The 20,099-nt window shown below is 33.1% G+C and overlaps 1 protein-coding gene and 2 non-coding genes across 4 annotated transcripts; all 3 read right to left on the bottom strand.

Annotated features, from left to right (window-relative positions):
• Positions 1 to 807: 807 nt before the first annotated feature.
• Positions 808 to 19,498, bottom strand: LOC129232602 (40S ribosomal protein S24-like). Of its 2 annotated transcripts, XM_054866735.1 has the most exons (6): positions 19,409 to 19,498; positions 19,078 to 19,146; positions 10,097 to 10,306; positions 5,918 to 6,034; positions 972 to 1,027; positions 808 to 865 (listed from the first exon to the last, which is right to left on the bottom strand). In XM_054866735.1, the coding sequence occupies exons 1-5, from the start codon at positions 19,409 to 19,411 to the stop codon at positions 1,019 to 1,021; spliced, it is 408 nt and encodes a 135-aa protein (XP_054722710.1). In that variant the 5' UTR covers positions 19,412 to 19,498; the 3' UTR covers positions 808 to 865; positions 972 to 1,018. The 2 variants fall into 2 exon arrangements, with proteins under 2 accessions (XP_054722710.1, XP_054722711.1); XM_054866736.1 differs by lacking the exon at positions 972 to 1,027.
• On the bottom strand, positions 15,066 to 15,140 carry LOC129232680 (small nucleolar RNA SNORD24). Its single transcript, XR_008581378.1, has one exon. It is a non-coding gene; the product is annotated as a small nucleolar RNA SNORD24 (small nucleolar RNA).
• On the bottom strand, positions 15,311 to 15,392 carry LOC129232681 (small nucleolar RNA snR60/Z15/Z230/Z193/J17). Its single transcript, XR_008581379.1, has one exon. It is a non-coding gene; the product is annotated as a small nucleolar RNA snR60/Z15/Z230/Z193/J17 (small nucleolar RNA).
• Positions 19,499 to 20,099: the final 601 nt, after the last annotated feature.

The following is a 20,099-nucleotide window of genomic DNA, read 5'->3' as shown; positions in this document are numbered from 1 at the left end:
GATAAAATCAGTTTTATCCAGTTTTGGCCACTTAGATAATTATCAAATTTTAAATGAAAACCAAATAATAAATTATTAAAAAGAAATGCAAAACAAACCATAATCAATCATCTTTCATTATTTATCTGAATTGTACGTTTTACAGTTTGTAGATATTACAGCATGTTTAGAAGATAAGGTTTACATGAAAAATATGCAGAAACATTAAAAAAATAATAAGAGTGAAACGTTGTAATCTGAATAGATAGATTTTAATTCTCTCACACCAATGTACTTAGTATTTGAAGGCAAGTAATTTTGAAGAATAAATGCGAGAAAACTTTTATAAACATAGGCATTTTTTAAAAACAAAACGAAAGGTACAGGGGGAAATACTTTTGAAAATTAAAAGGCAACTGAAAAGTTACTCTATTTATGTTACAGGCTGTTTTGTATTCATTATGTCTTTTGTAAGACATAAGGAATACAAAACAGGCTGTTTAGTTGTGAGCAATTTCAGTTAATTTTGAAGAAAGAAAAATTTGTTCACTACTATTGTTATAATAATATAAATTACTTCACTAATATTAATATTTAATTAACTAAAATTGCTGTGCTCAATTAAAAAACTTCCAACTAACAGATTTATGAGTTGCAAAACACACACCTCTCACATACATACAAATTAGAAGTGAATTTTCACGTAATTTAGTTTCGGCCAGTTCTGTGGCGGTTAAATCCAGTTTTGTCCGGCCAAAACTACAACCCTGGTTCAAACATGATTGGAAATGTGACGACACAGACCACGATACAAGAAATCACACAATGGACGTACATATATGAATTTATTGTGAAAACTGGATACACGACTCGATCTTCATTATGTCTGAAAAAAAAAAGAATAAATAAAATGAGTGACGTAAACGGGAAAACAGCACACTATTAACAGTCAAGAGAGCAAAAGAAGAAGAATAGCAGTTACGAGCTCGTACGGGAAAGCAGAAAAGAATACATCGGCTGCATTGGTCCTCGCCAGGCTCTAATGTTTCTGCGAAAATAAAACGATCGTGTTACCAATAACGATGAACTCGGGTCGTTCGTGTTAGTGAGGGGTCGTTAAATCGATTAGTGGGCGAATCAATCCAATCGCACGCTTCAAACCATTCCATGCAAACAATGGCACTCCACACATGCAGTAGCTGAAACTTAAAGCAATCAAAGGGCTCCGCAAAATGTTGTAGGTGACTAGAGTCTACGCAGCACTATTTTTATTGTGTGACACTGTGGACCAGTCATTAATGCACATTTCATGATGAAACACGTTCAGAGACCCTACTTGCCAACTTTTGAAGATGGGCATCGAAAAACTTTTCTGAGCATTTCACTATCTTAATTTCAAACTCAACAAGGAGTATACGAATATAAGAGTAATGCATAAAATACGCTGCCAGCTCAGTCATACCACAGATTTGTGCTTATTTGCACCCATCAGCCTGGAATGGGAAGTGACTGAGCTGGAGACGGAGAACCTCTCAAAGCCAAGAGGGATAATGAAACTGATAACTAATACAGAATTAGCAAACCAGGAATTTGATTGCCAAATATAAGAATAATGTTTTAAAGATAAATGAAATATATTTTCTTTGAGATATAATTCCCCTCAGTTAATGAAAAAATCTTTAAAAATGATATAAAATTCTGTTTTTTTTTTTAAACAAATTTCATTCTGAAAAATTCCAAAAAAGGTTCACAAAGGTTTTAGAAAAAAGAGAAATAAACTGGTAAAATTGAATTCCAAGTTAATGAGCAGCATCCTTTTGGCTAGAATAAACTCTAATGCTGCTTTAGTCGGGGGGCAAACCAAATCTAGCAGCTTTGCGAAAGCTATGCAGATCCTAATTTTGAATCCCATATTGGTCAATTGTGTGATAAAAATGAATTAAAAATAACTTTCTTTTTTTAAAAAGATTTTTCAGGTTTAATAGTGCACAATTAAATTGTTTAAAAGAACAAAACAGTTCTCTACTGACAAGCAAGCAACATCAGAAAACATGAGAATCGAGCAACAAAGGGAAAAGTTAAGAGGGGAAAATAAAATCACTGGCGCAAAAAACATCCACAGGAAAAAAAGAAAAAAAAAGAGAAAAACTCACCAGGACAAAATCAAAAATAAAGAAAAGAAAGATCATTAAAAACATGGCATACAAAACGCATGCAGAAATAAGAATTCAAGCAAAAATAAAATGCAAGCAATATACAAATCAAGTCAAAGAAACAAAACTAAACTCAATATAAATGGTATACAGTAGAACCTCTCAAAAAGAGACACTAAGAACAACTTCTACACTATCATGAAGAAATTGATGAAATAGAAAAGTGTGAATGTAGGGTTTCTGCAAGAATTTTAGAACACCTGTTTATTTGTTTGTTAATGCCAGGACATATATCTTTACTACTTAATTTCTGGAATAAGGTATTCTTGAGTTTCAAGAGAAGAAATTCGACATTTCTAAGGGGCCATTCATTAATTACATAAGGGTCCCGCAGGTGAGGGGGGGGGGTCCAAACCACTCTTACGTCATTTTTCAAGTCAAGATTTTACTAAGTGGTTTAGCAGGGATCATGTTTCGTTATACTCTGGAAGTTAAACTTATTAGGATGAGATGTTATTTATTCGTTTTACAAAGAATAAATGGTGTAAAATAAAAAAATTGCACAATGTATGACACATTTTATTTTTAATTAGTATTGCATCATATGCAAAACATTTAGTATAGATTCCAACTTTTTAGCAAATATTTCTTGATACAATAAGGTTTAATTTGATAACAGTGAATTTAATAACGATTTCAGTGATGCAACTTTATTACTCGGATGTTCTTTAAATCCAGAAGATCACATTTTGTTCAATGAAAAAAAAAATAGTTCCTTCTAATGCCAAAACACATGTCTGCAGTGTTCCGGCACATGTGTGCTTTTAAGGTTTAAATAAGTTTCACATTAACTTTGGGGCATTAAAATATAAGATATACTCTACTGAAACATACCAAACTTTGGGTTCCCACTCCTTTACCAAAACAAAAAGTAAGGATTTTTTAAGGACCTTTTTAAAATAAATTAAGGACCTCAAAATATCAACTATTCAACAACTTATTTATTATTAAATCCAAATATATGTATCATACAAATATGCCTTAGTTTTTAAGCATTTTTCCGCAGAAAAATAACACTTTTAACATTGCAAAGTCAGACTAAAAATAGTTGATGTAAGAAAAAAAAAAAGTTCAATTCTTAATTTTTTCCAAAACAACATTCTTAAATGGATGTTCAGAAGGAGAACTAATTTAATAGTACTTATTTTAATAGTTTAGTTTTTAGTATGATTAAATATTATAGTTAATATAAATCATTATCTCGAATCATTTATTCAAGGGCTAAAATTCAGGGCAGGATGACACATACAGAACTTTCTCGAATCCCTTCCTTGAAAATAGTACGAACAGGAAATTCCTGCCCAGAGAAGTTTCATTATCTTATATTAAAAATAATTGCTTGCTAACAATTAGTATAAATTTTGAGATAAGCACAGTACCAAGCAAACTTTTACAATATTAGCATACTGAAGAAATTGAATTTTAGCCCTTGATATACACAAGGTGACCACAGGACTTTCTCCCTGTCCAACTAAATTGGTCCGATTTCACTTATAGCCAATTTTTCCTTCTCATAAGGTTATATTTCTACTCCTCCTTGTTACTTGAATGCACTTAGCCAATAATACTATTTCAGGCACTAATTTTTTTTTCTATGCAAAATGAGCAAAAATAGCACAAAATGCATTGAGACTGCTGATTTGTTGGGAAACATTATTTAATAAGAATGCAAAATCTTCATTAACAAAACGAATGTTTTTTCCATTTAAAATTAGTTGACTACTCTCCCTAAATCTCCAAAATTACAGAATAGCGCCTGAATTCCCTTAGCCTTAAATCATCTACAGATGACCTAAAATAGTGTTTTAAAACTTCAGTTATGAACAATTTTTGAGGGAGAGCCCTCCAAACTTCACAAAAAATTGTCTAAATTTGCGTTTTTACCACTCGGAGCGGAGAAAGTTTTTGAAACTGGAGTGACTCCAGTTTCAAAAACTTTCAAAGGAGAGTCTTACTTTTATCCCACCAAACACAGCCTAAAAGTTTTAAGACTTCAATACTAAAACTATTTTTGGCAGAGTGGCTTCTAATTCTCCCCCTATAAGTCACTTAATTTCCTAAAGCAGTGTTCTTTACATACAGGTCAGCTTTGGAAATTTTTCTGGGAGAATCTCGCCAACTCCTAACTTAACAACAAAAGACAGCAGCTTAAAATTGGGCCGATAAATCATCAATTCTAAAACACTTCCGGAGGCTGGAAGAGAATCACCTAACACCTACCCCTACATTTACCAAAGGCCTAAATTTGCATTTTTAAGACTCCAGTTTCAGAATTTCTTCTAAGTCCTCCTATATTTACATCACCAAAGACAACATAAAAGTTTCATACGAGAGCCCAAAACGTTCTTAACCCTTGAATCACCAAAGATAGCTTGGTGCAGAGTTCTAAATATACTAGCTTCAAAATTGTTTTGAAAGAGAGCCCTCTAAACCCTGATGATAAATTCACCAGAAAATGTCTTAAATTTGCGTTTTTAACGGTTCAGTTTCGGATTTTTCCCCCCGCCCTATTTTTACACTACCAAAGACCATCCAAAATCATAAGAGTACAAATTCGAAAATCTTTTGTGAGCCTGCCTCCAACCTAAAGACAGCTGAGAAGTTTTAATCCAGCTTCAAAATTTGTCGGAGGAGGGGGGGGGGGCAAGCCCTGAAACCCTCCTCTATACTCATGAAAAATGGCCAATAATTGAGTCTTTAAGGCTCCTGATTTTAATTTTTTCTACAAAGAACTCCTATGTCCTTTACCTTGGTATTTCTCAAGACAAGAGAAAGCCTAAAAGTTTTAAGACTTCAGTTGCAAAAGTTTTTCAGGAGAGAGAGAGCCTCAGAACCCCCTCTCCCCAACTCACAAAAAGATAGCCTAAAAAACATAGCTTTTAAAACTTCAGCATTTTCAAGACTTCAGTTTAAAAAAAAAAAGGACCTCTTTCCAATATTTTTACGTCACTTAAGAGCCTAAACTTTTTTTTTGACTTCAGTACCTTTCAAAACATTCCAAGGGTTCAAACATTCCTAAGGACTCTTAAACCATTCCTCTTAAATCTCCAAACTTAAAAAATTGCCTGCAATTACGTTTACACAACCTCGTTCTCGAACGATTATAGACAGCTTTGAATTTTTTCTTTAGAAAGTGCCCCTGTTCAAAAAGTTGCCAGCAGTAGTGAAAAATAAGGACTTTCAAAGGGTTTTAAGGACCTTGAGCAAAAACTAAGTACTTTTAAGGGCCCTTATTTTTAAATATGAAAAATGAGGAGTTTTTAAGGACTTTTAAGGACCGTGGGAACCCTGAAACTTCATTATTCTCAAAATTTGAATTTGACTTGTAAATGACGGCAGTATATTATATGCCTGCAATTTTTCATTATTTGTAAAATCTGTCTTGGAACTTTTTTCAGTTCTTTACAACTACTCGGTATTGGAAGAGTATCTGATCAAAGTTTGGCTGAGTAGTAGTTCCCGAGTACTCGGTATGTCTCTATTTTTGAATGATGATAGGCGACAGGTTATAAATACTAACTTTAAAACGATTTAATTTAAAATCAGCCATTAAAAGAAGAAGTAGGTGGTGCTTTGCAAGAGCTTTAGCCTACATTTCTTCTCTCTTAATTTCTTAGTTTAGAATGACTCTTTGTAGTAATTCATTTCAAACTTTTGAATGTGAACCAAAGCTTTACGATTTAAAAACGTTTTCTATATTTTCAGCATTCAGAGGAAGTTCTCACCTTTTTGCCAGCCGCTGCGCCTACTTTCGCTTTCTTTGTGCCTCTCACTTTTTTCATTCTGTTCTTTCTTTCTTTCCTTTGTTTCCTACCGGTCCTCGTCCTCTCGCCGAAACCGTTCTGCAAAAAACAAAGCTTCACTTAACCGGGAACAAAATAAAAATCACGAGCAACCAGGGTTGGGTTTTCTGCCGGCAAAAAGGTATTTTTGCCGGGACAGTGGAAAAAACCATGGCAAAAATGGAAAAAACAGCAAAAACCTAATTGCAAATAAAGTAGTATTAATCAAGAAATAGTGACAATATAATATAAATAATGCACTTTAATATTTTAGTTATGTCTCTCCATGTTACTTCTCATTTATAAGGTGAAAAATAAATAAAAAACAAATGTTGGGATTGCAAAACTTTAGATTTTAAATGTTTGCTGAAACAATGTTTTCAGAATGAGCCAATTCCTTCAATGCTAAAACAAAGATTGTTTACTTAAGCTTATTAGTAAATGAATAAAAAAATTGAATTCTAATTATATATATATATATATATATATACATATATATAAATAATTAATCACTTTTTCTTTGATCCCACTAAGATTTTTAAGCTATTTAATTAATAACAGAATATTTACTTGAATATAGAAAAATATTAACTTTTCCTCACTCAAGAATTAATGCATTTTTTCTCACTTACTGGGAAAATGGATAGCCAAGAGAAGAATTTAAAAAGATGAAAAAAAAAAGCTGATCAATATGTGCATTCGATATTCACTCTACTTTTTAGTGACACTAGCTCACTCTACAGAAAATGGCAAAGCCTTTTATCAAAATATTTTCATGCTTTTACTTGTATATAAAAGGAAAAAAATAAACTGTCCTTAAGTTGTTAACACAAAATCTATTTTTGCCACTTTGGCAAAAACCTATTTTTGCCGGGCGGTAAAAACCTTGGTTTTTTCCGCCTCCGGCAAAAACTTGCCAACCCTGCGAGCAACTTAACAGATAAAATTACAAGAGCTCAAGCTGCCGTAAATAATGCAGCATTTAAGCAAAACGTAACGGAAAGGAGTTTGGCATTTAATAGAATAGATTTAAGCAAAACTATGATAAAGTTGCATTTTAAAGGGTCACAATAAATACCAGGGTTCGAAAATATCCGATATTTTGATGTATATTCGATATTTGTCTTCGAAATAGTAAATGCATCTTTAATTTACCTCTTTATTTTCTTATATTATTTTAACAATATGTAGACATAAAATTAAGGTTTCTTTTATTATTTATATCTAATCTATTATTTATATCTTTTCTTCTCCTAGCTAGTTTTACAGTTATATGATACAGAAATTAAAAAAAATATGTATTAGTACTTACAGTCCTAAGACACTCTTTTTTTTGTGACCAACGTTTAATATTTAATGAGGCACTTTTAATCTGAACTAAAACTGTTACATTACTAATAACAATTTCTTGAATATAAAATGAAAAAAGAATACCTTAATTAATTTGTTATAGCAATGATGTATTAATATGTCATAAAAATAAAGTAAATAACTTTTTGGTCATTTTCAAAAATAAACGAACAATATTCATATTATTAATATAAATTTTATATTCAAAGTACCGGAGTTATTGAGACTTAATGTAGAGTTTAAATAGGGGTTATGTTCAGTAGATAAAAAAACTATACTTCATTCCAGTGATGACTAATTGTATAATAAGTTTAATATAAAGAGGAGCTAGCTATGATAGTCATTTGACAGTCATAAAAAAATTTTGTCTGTAATTATTTGCAGAGCATTAACATTTACAGTGATGAGTGTAATAGTTTATGAAATATTATATTTTTAAAACCAGGATATTCTTTTATGCAAACCTTATAATAAAATATGCTAAAAGGATTGAAATCTTAAACGGGAAGCTATTTTCTCATGATGTACAAATGTGTTTTTTTTTCCCCGAAAAAAAAAAAAAAATTCTAGAAGCAATAGACTTTACACAAATTAAGTTGAATTATTTCTTGTAAGAAAACCCCTACTTAAACTCACTTTTAAAAAAATCACTGAAATACGCCCGAGAGAGCTTTGAAATGTGTATTTTCAACGTTTCTTTCAAAGCAGACAGGAGTTTTAAAATCGACAGTATAATAGGACCCGAAATCTCTCTCTCTCGATAATATTTTGAGTCTAGAAGGAACTCTAGGAATGTCGTTTTTGGACAGGGTCTTCAAAGTTTCGGCCAGTGGTGGTTTTAACCGTGGATAAAACCAGGTAAAACCAGTTTGGACAAAATCCGTTTTGGCAATTGGACATGGATATAAGACATAATAAAGTTTAAAATCAAAATAAATGGGTACATAATTAAAAGAAATATGAAACATCAATCACATATCAGTCACTATTCACTATTTAACAGGTCATTTTATACTCTACGCAAATAATAAATGACGGCATGTCCTAAAAGGTTAGTCACCTCATAGTAGAATTATGTGATACATTTTTAAAAAAATAGGGTTCAAACAGTGTAAATGGCAAAATACATATTTGTTTCATAGCTTTGTGACACAAATTTAATTTCAAGTTTAATCAAAGTAGTATATTACTTATATTTTAATACACACAAATTGAATACATGTTACAAGTTTTGTGAAGAATAGCCATTAGATTATTTTGCAGGCTGGTTAGTATTCATAATAAATGAGTGTCTTTTGTCTTTGTTGTGAATAATTTTTAATGTTAAAGAAAAGTTGCATTGAATTAAATCAGTTATGAAAATTACTTTAACTATGATGAATACATAAACGATTTCCTTTAATCATCCATTAAAAATAAAATCTGCAATATTATGCATGCAAACTATGTGTACACAATATATATCAGGGCATTTGTATACAATACAGTTTTGGGCCAGCCTTAGGGTGGCTAAATCCAGTTTTGGCTGATTGCGTCAGCGGCATGACAAAAATGGGTTTTGCCCGGACAAAACTATAACCCAGTTTCAAAAGAAAAAGTGATATTAAAATACTTCAAAAGTGATCAGACATATAACTTTCATATCAGTGTCATACTTGCCAACCTTCGAAAAAAAAAAAAAAAGATTCCACCAGACGCGAATTGATGATTCAGCAGCAATGTAACTTCACAACAGAATTATTAAATTATGCTTTTAAATGACATGATTAATAAATTTAAAAGAATTCGGGATTTTTTTCAGACGTAAGCTCATTAATAGCAGCAAAAAAACCACATAATGAGAATTTGCATAAAGTTTTTCTACATTTCCATAGCGACAAAAATTTAATTACTTAAAATCCGGAGGAAAAAAATCAACACATAACGAAAATAAAATACAGAATAATTAGGTATAGGGTAGCACATGTTAGAATAACTTCAAACTTTCAAAATAATTGAAATATTTTCAAGATGCAAAAGGATTGAAATCTGCTGCATTTTTCGCTTCTTCAAACATGCGATGTGGAAAGCTTCCAAAAAATTAATTTTTACTAAATGAGTTATTAATTAGAAAAATTCTTATTCCCTGACATTGATAGACTGAAAAAAGGGCGCCATCTATTGAGAAGAAAGTGAAAATTTTTGATGATTGACTGAAACAACTGCAAAAACGGGAGAAAATCGTAAAAAACGGGAAATCGGGAGACGGAAACAGTTAAACAACAGTAGAAATGGTATGTAGAAAGTATGTGTTCGGAAAAAAAAAAAAACGTGCAGTTTCGAGAACTACAAGATAGTTGCAGTACTTAAATGAGAAAGGGTTCTGTCGTTTCAACCAAGATCGCTGTGGAGACAGTGCAGATGGGCTACTCACCCTGATGAGCCTGTACTTGGGCTCGAACTTCTTGCCGTAGTCTGAGTTGGCAAGTATGTGTTCAGAACAAAACAAAAATGTGCAGTTTTTAGAACTACAAGATAGTTGCAGTACTTAAATGAAAAAGGGTCCTGTCATTGTGATCAGGATCGCCGTGGAGACATTGAGAGGCTACTCAACCCTGATGAGCCTGTACTTGGGCTCGAACTTCTTGCCGTAGCCTGAGTTGGCAAGTATGTGTTCGGAACAAAACAAAAATGTGCAGTTTCTAGAATTACAAGAAAGTTGCAGTACTTAATTGAAAAAGGGTTCTGTCATTGTGATCGGGATCGCCGTGGAGATATTGAGAGGCTACTCACCCTGATGAGCCTGTACTTGGGCTCGAACTTCTTGGCGTAGTCCAGGGTGTCGTAGATGAGGGCGAATCCGGAGGATTTCCTGCCCCCGAACTGGGTCCGGAATCCGAAGCAGAAGATCAGGTCCGGGGTGGTCTTGTAGATCTTGGCCAGCTTCTCGCGGATCTCCGTCTTGGGCACGGATCCCTTGCCGGGATGGATCACGTCCACCACCTGCGGAAGAAAGCAGAGACGATTGATACTCATACCCAAACTGTTTGTCTTGAAAGTTCTATTTTCCCTGCAATTTTAGAGCAGTGGTTCCATGGATGAGAGGTCAGAGAGCAAAAAGGAGGGTTTCCGCTACGGTCGCATTTTTCGCATAATGCGAAAACGCTATCTGAATTGCGAAAATAAAGCAATGCATTTTCGCTTTTTTGCCCAGATAAAAAATAAATTAATTTTTTAAAAAAAGAAGAAATCTATGATCCTAGAAAGGAAGCATGTATGGCGATAATCCACTTCATCTTTTTTAAATCTTAGCTAAGATGTTTAAACTACAATTAAGTTCAATAACTATTAGTCTTATCTAGCATTATGTCCCCCCAAAAACTGCTTTATTAGGAGGAAGAGATTGCAACGTTTTAAACATCAATCGTGTTTTCTTTTATTTTATGTTTAAAAAAAAATAGTTGTACTTATTTCTTCAAAGATGTCACAGATGAAATATGAATTTTATTTTCAACTGGAGATGAAACACACTGAGGCATATATAAATATATGAGAATGTGTAACATTTTACCATTTTGCTAACATTTTCCCCTCAATTTTAGCTTTTATGCTAAAGAACTTTTGAACCCAGCTTGAACCCTGGCAAAAAGAGATGATATCAAAAAAAATTTCGTGAAAGGGATGATATCCAAAACCACATCAAAGTAGAACCTAGAAGCCGTGATATTCAAAAATTCAAAAAAATGTCTTATTTACCAGTTTTAAAGGTAATACGTATTTAATTAAGTATAATTAATAATTTTGAAAAAAGAGGCAACAATTTTTAACCCCGGAGCCCTTGAAGAAAGGGTTGGGGGAACCAGAGGTCAATCTTGGCTGCATCACACTATAGTGTCAACTTTTCATATTTTTTAGAGAAAAATACATTTTTTTTTTCATTAAAAACATTATAGTTTATAGTTAAACGAGTGAGAACATAAGTTTTTTTCTAAAATAAATTAAAGAAATAAAAATATTATTGAAATGATGAACAAATTAAGCAGATAAGGTAGCACTAAAAATCCACCCCAACATTAAAAATAATCGAAATACTTGCAGGATGCAAAAAGAGGACGATATGGATGTTACACTCCTCTTTATGCAGAATAGAGGACTCACTAATGTGGAAGGAATAGTGACTGAAAAGCCAATGAGCAAAACAGTGTATTTTCCTCCCGATACTGTCCGAGAAGCTAAAGCACCCCACTCGCATTCGGCAATCGGGCGACTCTGTTCTCGACCTCAGAGATGAAATTATATTTTAAACCAATACAGCAGAACCTCGTCGATGAAAAATTAACAGAATCAAAATTATCTTTTTTACGTTAACAGGATTTTATCTCATCTAATAAATCCTTAACCAGTTGATAATACAAAGGACCAAATGCATATTCCACGTTGATCAATTTTATGCCAACGAGGTGCATATGCATTATTGAAACTGATTGCTTCAGCTCCATTCGATGAAGAAATACTTCTATGTTAAATCTACCTTTAAGCCTCAGATTAAAACTGGTGGTTTACTTTTCATCATGCACCATCAAGAGTAGCAAATGAAATCATCAAAGGCACTCGTATTCAAAAGCAAAACTTGAAATTCAAGTCGGCCATTACGATGAACTTCGAAACTAAAATCGCGATCTTTCCCTCACTTACCAGATCAAGCTTTTCGACAGAGTTTGACTCCTATCGGTTACTAATACTCCAACACTCATTAATTGCATACATGAAACTTTCATTAATGTATCACAACAAATTATTTAACCAAGTTATATAGCGAAAATTATAATCACACCAGATGGAACTAGGTTAGTCATACAAGTAACACCCTATAACCTTTGAAACTTCTAACCTTCTTTACTTCGAAATGCTATAGTGTGAGCTCATCACTTGTGTACATTTTTATCTACTTACTTAAAACTATCTAGTATTTTATCTTTTACTATTAGAAATAGATTCCACCTTTTACTTTTGTGCCCGAGTTTTCAACATTTTTTTGACCTTCATTTTATCGATGATACTCGAAAGAACCGTTTTCCACCACTGTCAGTGATTACAAAGTAAGTTTTTATCGTTCACAGCTTCATTTTCTCTAACATATTAACAAAAAACGATACTTCAAACAGATCCTCCATGTAACTGATAATGTGGTAAATAAAGGGATAAATAAGGAAAAATAAACTCCAGGCATTGATCCTATTTTATGGAAGAATCAAACACTCTTAAAACATCATTTGAAAAATCTGAAGTAACAAAAAAAAAAAAGTCACCTACATAAGATAGGACAATATGGATGTGACATTCCTCTTTAAACAGAATAGAGGACTTACCACTGTGGAAGGAATGGTGACTGAAAAGCCAATTAGCAAAACAGTGTATTTTTCCTCCCGATACTGTCCGAGAAGCTAAAGCACCCCACTCGCATTCGGCAATCGGGCGACTCTGTTCTCGACCTCAGAGATGAAATTATATTTTAAACCAATACAGCAGAACCTCGTCGATGAAAAATTAACAGAATCAAAATTATCTTTTTTACGTTAACAGGATTTTATCTCATCTAATAAATCCTTAACCAGTTGATAATACAAAGGACCAAATGCATATTCCACGTTGATCAATTTTATGCCAACGAGGTGCATATGCATTATTGAAACTGATTGCTTCAGCTCCATTCGATGAAGAAATACTTCTATGTTAAATCTACCTTAATGCCTCAGATTAAAATGGGTGGTTTACTTTTCATCATGCACCATCGAGAGTAGCAAATGGAATCATCAAAGGCGCTACTATTCAAAAGCAAAACTTGAAATTCAAGTTCCACACAGCAGCCATCAGGTTAGTTACAAGTTGGCCATGAACTTCGAAACTAAAATCGCTATCTTTTCCTCATGTACCAAATCAAGCTTTTCAACGAAGTTCAACTTCAACACTCATTAATTGCAAACATGAAACTTTCATTTAAGGATCAAAACAAATATACAGTAATTTTTGTCATACAGTTGATTTATCACAAAATGCATGTATGTTTAACTAAAAATACGTAACAGAATCAACCAGCTTTTGTGAAATTGTTACAGAAAATGATTTAAAGGTTTTGTAAAGAGATGAACCAGTTTATATTATTCATTTTAACCGTCACAGGGACACAGTAACGGAGGGTTTAGATTTCAATCGGACAGATATTTGCTAATTTTTATGCGGCGAAAATTCATGCTTTGATCAGACCTTTTTTGTTTCATGGAAGAATCAAAAGTCACATGTTTCAAACATCACACCAAAGCAAAACTAAAATTCCCTCATATACCAAATCAAGCTTTTCGACAGAGTTCAACTTCAACACTCATTAATTGCCTACATGAAACTTTAATTTATGGATCAAAACAAATATACATTAATTTTTAGTTATACAGTTGATTTATCACCGAAATGCATGCATGTTTAACATATAATACGTAATACAATCAACCAGCTTTTTTGAAATTGTTACAGAAAATAATTTAAAGGTTTTGTAAAGAGAGAACCAAATTATATTATTTACTGCATATTCATTTTAACCGTCACAGGGACACAGCAATGGAGGGTTTAGATTTCAATGGGACAGATATTTGCTAATTTTTAAGCTGTGAAAATTTATGCTTTGATCAGACCTTTTTTGTTTCATGGAAGAATCAAAAGTCTAACATGTTTCAAACATCACATCAAAGCAAAACTAAAATTCCCTCATGTACCAAATCAAGCTTTTCGACAGAGTTCGACTTCAACACTCATTAATTGCCTACATGAAACTTCAATTTATGTATGTTTAACGTAAAATACGTAATAGAATCAACCAGCTTTTTTGAAATTGTTACAGAAAATAATTTAAAGGTTTTGTAAAGAGATGAACCAGATTATATTATTTGCTGCATATTATCCATTTTAACCGTCACAGGGACACGGCAACTGAGGGGTTAGATTTCAATTGGACAGATTTTTGCTCACTTCAAGAGGTGAAAATTCATGCTTTGATCAGACCTTTTTTGTTTCATGGAAGAATCAAAAGTCTAACATGTTTGAAACATCACATCAAAGCAAAACTAAAATTCCCTCATATACCAAATCAAGCTTTTCGACTTAAACACTCATTAATTGCAAACATGAAACTTTCATTTATGTATCAAAACAAATATACAGTAATTTTTAATTATACAGTTGATTTATCACCGAAATGCATGCATGTTAAACATATAATACGTAATAGAATCAACCAGCTTTTTTGAAATTGTTACAGAAAATAATTTAAAGGTTTTGTAAAGAGATGAACCAGATTATATTATTTACTGCATATTATTCATTTTAACCGTCATAGGGACACGGCAATGGAGGGTTTAGATTTCAATGGGACAGATTTTTGCTCACTTTTAAGCAGTGCAAATTCATGCTTTGATCAGACCTTTTTTGTTTCATGGAAGATTCAAAAGTCTAACATGTTTGAAACATCATATCAAAGCAAAAATAAACTCAAGATATCACATAAATTCAAATGTTTCACACATAAGACTAACAGTATTGACCATTTAGTGTCATACATACAACAACTCTTACAGCCATTTCAAATTCAATACTATGAAATTTTAATTTTAAGAAATTTCTTCTACTGCTATTACTGAAACTAATGATAGATATTAACATTATTTTGAGAATATATTGTTTGACTTACTATCAGACTGCACATTTCACTGAATGCCTCAGATTAAAATGGGTGGTTTACTTTTCATCATGCACCATCAAGAGTAGCAAATTAAAATCATCATCGGCACTCATCGGAAAAAAAAATCGAGGGAATTGGCTCCTCGACTCAACACTAGACTCCCACGCAAATTCTTTTACGTTTTAAAAGTTAATTTTAAGAGTAAATTTACAAAGAAAGTTAGATACAGATGTGATACACATTCAAGATCAAACTCTGGGACATTTTGATTGTCAATTGCAATTGTTCAGATAGGAGCGAAAGACATAAGTATCTCAGCACAGCCAATCAGCTGAACTATAATTTCATCACGACAACTGCAAGTATCATTAGGTAACTCATGCATGTGAGATAGAAAAAGGCCAATTCAATGAGCTCTTGCATTCCGATGAGTTAGCCAAATAATTCAAACAAACATCATGTGTTGAATAGCACATTTTAACATTAATACCGAGAGCAGCAGACAAGAGTACACATAAATGAGAGGAAACTGATGAAAACAATCTCGAATCAGATCTCCAAGAGAAAGTGATGATGTAGTCAGATTACAAAGTGTGATGGTTATACGTTTTCAAAAGTTTTGTACCTAATAAATAAAGTTCTGAAGTAAATGCAAATAAAATATTTTAAAATGTTCATTTGTGTCGGTTCTAAATCGGATCATAAAAGGTTCAACGAGATCCCGTGCATAGTGTCTGGATTTTTTAAAAAGCAATTCCTAGTCGTTTCGGAAAGTTTTTAATTCATTTCCTAGTGAGATTTTTTTAAATGTGGTGCTTAAGTTCCAAAAACCAAAGGGATGGAAGTCCCTAAACCAAAGTACAAGATAATCTTCAAGGACGTTGGGATATCGGGTACTCTAGCAGGGCCCAATAAAGGCTGATTTTACTACCGTTTTTCGGTACCTTAACAAAAATCTTATTTTAAAATCGGTACTTTCACAAAAATCAAGTTATAAAATCAGCAGCTTCACAAAACTTTGAAAATCGGCACATTCTGGAAACAATATTTAAAAATCGAAAATTTTACAAAAATCTGTATTCTAAAATAGAAAACTTGTTTTTCTGTTTAAAACATAGTTTACTCATAAAATGAAATGCTAAGATGATTTATATGAACAATCGCTTAGGTAAGAACTTTTTCATAGTATTAAACTCATTTTTAGCTGTTTTTCGCCAAATTGCATTTACGCAATGTAGCATCAGTTTTGGGGGATGATAATTTCCTGAATTGTACACAGTACAAAGCCTATTGAGCTGGTAAATAGTAATTTCCCTACCTCTTAGCCCTCCCTGCCCCCCCCCCCCCAACCCAAGAAAAAAAACGTTAGAAAAAATAGTAAGTGACATTTGAACCTTTCTAACTCCCATTTAAATTGCTCTAATTTTCTTAACAAAAAGTAAAATGTGCCTTTGAAAGATCCCAAACACAATGCTAATAAAAAAACTTTCACAAAAATAGATTATTGTTACAGTACTTTCACAAAAATAGGTAGTGAAAAAAAAATCTCGGGATTTGCCCCGTCTAGTTTCTGGTATGGAGGGGGAGGGGGGGTATTCGCTGCAACTTCATAGAACACTCTCCTGGATTCGCCATACCGCTCAAGTATTGATGCTACTCTAAAACAATACTTTTTCCCTACGTATTTAAATGTTTCAAACTAAGCAATGAAAATTTTTAAATCTAGGGATGATGTCATGACCCCCTAAGATATGCTTGGAGACCCACAAGTTGGGAACTCCAGCTCTAAGGTGACAATATATATAATGTGTGTGTATTAGAATTATGTACTAATTTTATTTCATCGTAACAATAAACTTTTATATCAAAGAACATCAGTTGAAGAAAATCAGTTTATTTCGTCCATTTTCTTCCGGTGCGTCCTAGACTTTTCGCTGAAAGCAACCCTGATTACCATATGATGACGTCTGTACCATGCAAGTGACTCTCCCTACCAAACAGATTGAGAGAAACGCCAGCATGAAAACTTTATTTAGCAACAGTTTAGGTTTATCACATGAAATGCATTCAGTGATAAGGACACAGTTGCAGTAAACACTTAGGGCTAATTCAAAAAGACCAAACTGGAGAAGTGAGTGAATAGGATATATGTACCGTATTTTCTTGCGGATCCACGGATTATCTGTTTAAAAAGGCAAAGTTCATGAGGTGCGGAAAAAATATACTGCAGAGGAAAAACCAAATAAGGAGATTTTCTTTAAAGTTTTGTACATTCCAAGACAAAAAAAAAATCACTGTATAATTAAAATAAAATATAAAATAAGAAGGTATAGGACAGCACATGTTAAAACATATTCAAAATTACAAAATAATTGAAATATTTTCAAGATGCAAAAAGATTGAAATTTGCTGAAATTTTCGGCAAAGCACGTGCTTTGTTGAACCTGCAATGTGGAGAGCTTCCAAAAGATGAGGTATTACACTAAATGAGGTATTAATTGGAAAAATTTTTATTCCCCGACATTCGTCGACTAGAAAGGGGCGCAATCCATTGAGAAGTAAGTTTTTGATGATTGACTGAAAAAAAAACTGCAAATGGAAGAAAATCGTAAGAAACGGGAAATCGGGAGATGAAAGCAAAAAACAGGAGTGTCTTGTTAAAAACAGAGTTGGCAGGTATGAAATTTAACATCTGCGGCGTATCCTGAAGAAATCCCCCACCCCCACCCTTCTTTCTTGGTGTTTATTATGTTCGGCAAATCGAGCAGCACTGTTAAAATTCATTAAAAACGCTAGCAGAGCTCTCAAATTGTACCATGAAACAAGTTTCATTAATTTTAATGTCTCACTCCCTTAAAGCTGTGTCAGCTTGCGCTGATTTGTCCTTATTGTCTGAGTAATGTTTTAAAATGTCTCAATGATGGTAAATTTTAAAAAAATTGATAAAAGTTAAACAATTCTTCGATGAACTGATTAGTATAACAAAATGATGTGAAAAATTCTCATCCAACCAAATGTAGATGTCATCTGACAACATCGCGTAACCGTAGCGTTTTCTCGTTTTTTTTTTCTTTTTACAAAGTTTATACTCCATTTCTATCAACCAACAAGTTGTTAGTGTTCTTATAACTACAACAAATGATCCCCATCCATATATATGTATATAGAGAGGGGGGTGTGGGAGCCATCTTTTGATACCCTCTTCTGCGACGTAAACAATAGGGGGGCTTATCTACCCGGAATTACAGTAGAAAAATAACCATAATTACCACATCGCACTTATTTAGGCCATAACTAAAATGTGTGTGCCATGCAAGTGACTCTCCCTACCAACGAGATCGGGAGAAACGCCAGCATGAGATCTTGATTTAGCAACAGTTTAGGTTTATCACACGAAAAGCATTCAGTGATAAGGACACAGTTGCAATAAATGCTACATTTTGAAGGTAAAACAAGAAAAAAAAAGTTGGTATGACTGGGTGGTGTATAATGTGTTAAAACAAGAAACTTCCTTAGACTTGCTAATTGTCAAACTGCCATTAAAAAAATAAATCAGTTTGCAGAAGTGTTTTGACAATAACTTAGGTGTGTACCATGCAAATGACTCTTTCGAAAAGACAAGATCGAGAGAAACGCCAGCATGAAATCTTGATTTAGCAACAGTTTAGGTTTATCACACGAAAGGCATTCGGTGATAAGGACACAGTTGCAATTTTTAATACATTTTCTTTAGAGTGTCAACCAAAAAGCTCTTTCAAAGCATCTGCATGCAACGACCCCTTGACTGAAATACACAATATTTGTGTCTTCAAGGGTAAAAAACCAGTGTAGAACACAATGCATATTACTGTCACAACACTCAAATTTTGCGCAAATATAAAATACTATATGCATGTCCAAGCAAATTAGATTTACATTGAAAATTTCCTCTTACTAAATAAATATGACGAAAAAAGTCAAACACAAATAGCAAATAATGAAGTTTACAAATTGCAAGATTATATAGGAAAATAGAGATTATATATAGAATAAAACATTGACCTACCATTTGTTTTCTACATAACAGCCGATTTGACATGAATTTTTTCGTTCTCAAGGTGACAGTGCTTTCCCCCTTTTGTAACAAATACAAACAGAAATATTAGTTTTGATAGGAATCGGGTACATTTTTCGAACATAATAGTCACAAAACACACAAATGAAATTGCAATGAAATGTGTGAACTGTAATGAAAAAATAATGATTTACTCAGAACGACACAAAACAAACACGAAAATAACATGACTATCTATTAAATTAGGACAATCGGCACGAAAATTTAATTTTTAGTGAGCTTCAGATTGCTATTATTTGAGATTAATTAAGATAAAACCTACCATGATTGCACTTCGGAATTCAGCACAGCGATTATAATTTTTCCACCATTACCATGCGACAACAACATCAGTTACGGTTGCCATCTTTGTGCAAAATGCTTTTACAACAAAACGAAAAACGTAAAGATAAAGAAAAATGCTTTTGAAAGTATTCATTCCACCTTGTCACCTTTATTGGAGTTTTCATTTTTCTTACATTTTATTACTTTTTTCAAAAAAAAGAAAAATCTGGATATTCAGATCTTGTTCGAACAGACTTACTGGTTGATGACGTCATAGATTAGCATAGGTTGCATTCGACGAGCTCGACCGAGAGCGATCGGTTAGTTAATGACGTGACAGCTAATGATCACGTGCTCCAATCAACCAATCAACTGCTTAGAATGGTAACCGCCGTGGTAACCGGTTGATCATAGAACGCTTCGGTTAGTACCAGTTACTTACCGGTCGACCGGTGAGTTTTGTCGAACGCAACCTGAATTTTTTCATACAGGATAGGCTATCCGAGAATCCTTACCGCGTTAATCATTTAATTATGGTGAGTTTAATAGACCCGATTCATTTAAATGCTTCCGATGAGTCATCGGTGAGTGTGAGTAAACTGGTTACTCTGTTCGAACACGACCCAATAGATAGCTTTCACCTCACTTTTGGCAATATCATTGAACGATTTCGTCATCGCACTGCTATT

The sequence above is a fragment of the Uloborus diversus genome, unplaced genomic scaffold (assembly GCF_026930045.1).
Source record: "Uloborus diversus isolate 005 unplaced genomic scaffold, Udiv.v.3.1 scaffold_13, whole genome shotgun sequence".
NCBI classification, from domain to species: Eukaryota; Metazoa; Arthropoda; class Arachnida; order Araneae; family Uloboridae; genus Uloborus; species Uloborus diversus.
This window is presented reverse-complemented; position numbering and strand designations above follow the sequence as displayed.

Excerpts from the sequence above, each read along its gene's own strand:
- LOC129232602 (XM_054866735.1), bottom strand. Across the intron at positions 10,307-19,077 it reads TGTTATGTAGAAAACAAATG|GTGGTGGACGTGATCCATCC; the intron begins GTAGGTCAATGT and ends TTTCTTCCGCAG. Across the intron at positions 6,035-10,096 it reads CCAAGTACAGGCTCATCAGG|AACGGTTTCGGCGAGAGGAC; the intron begins GTGAGTAGCCTC and ends TGTTTTTTGCAG.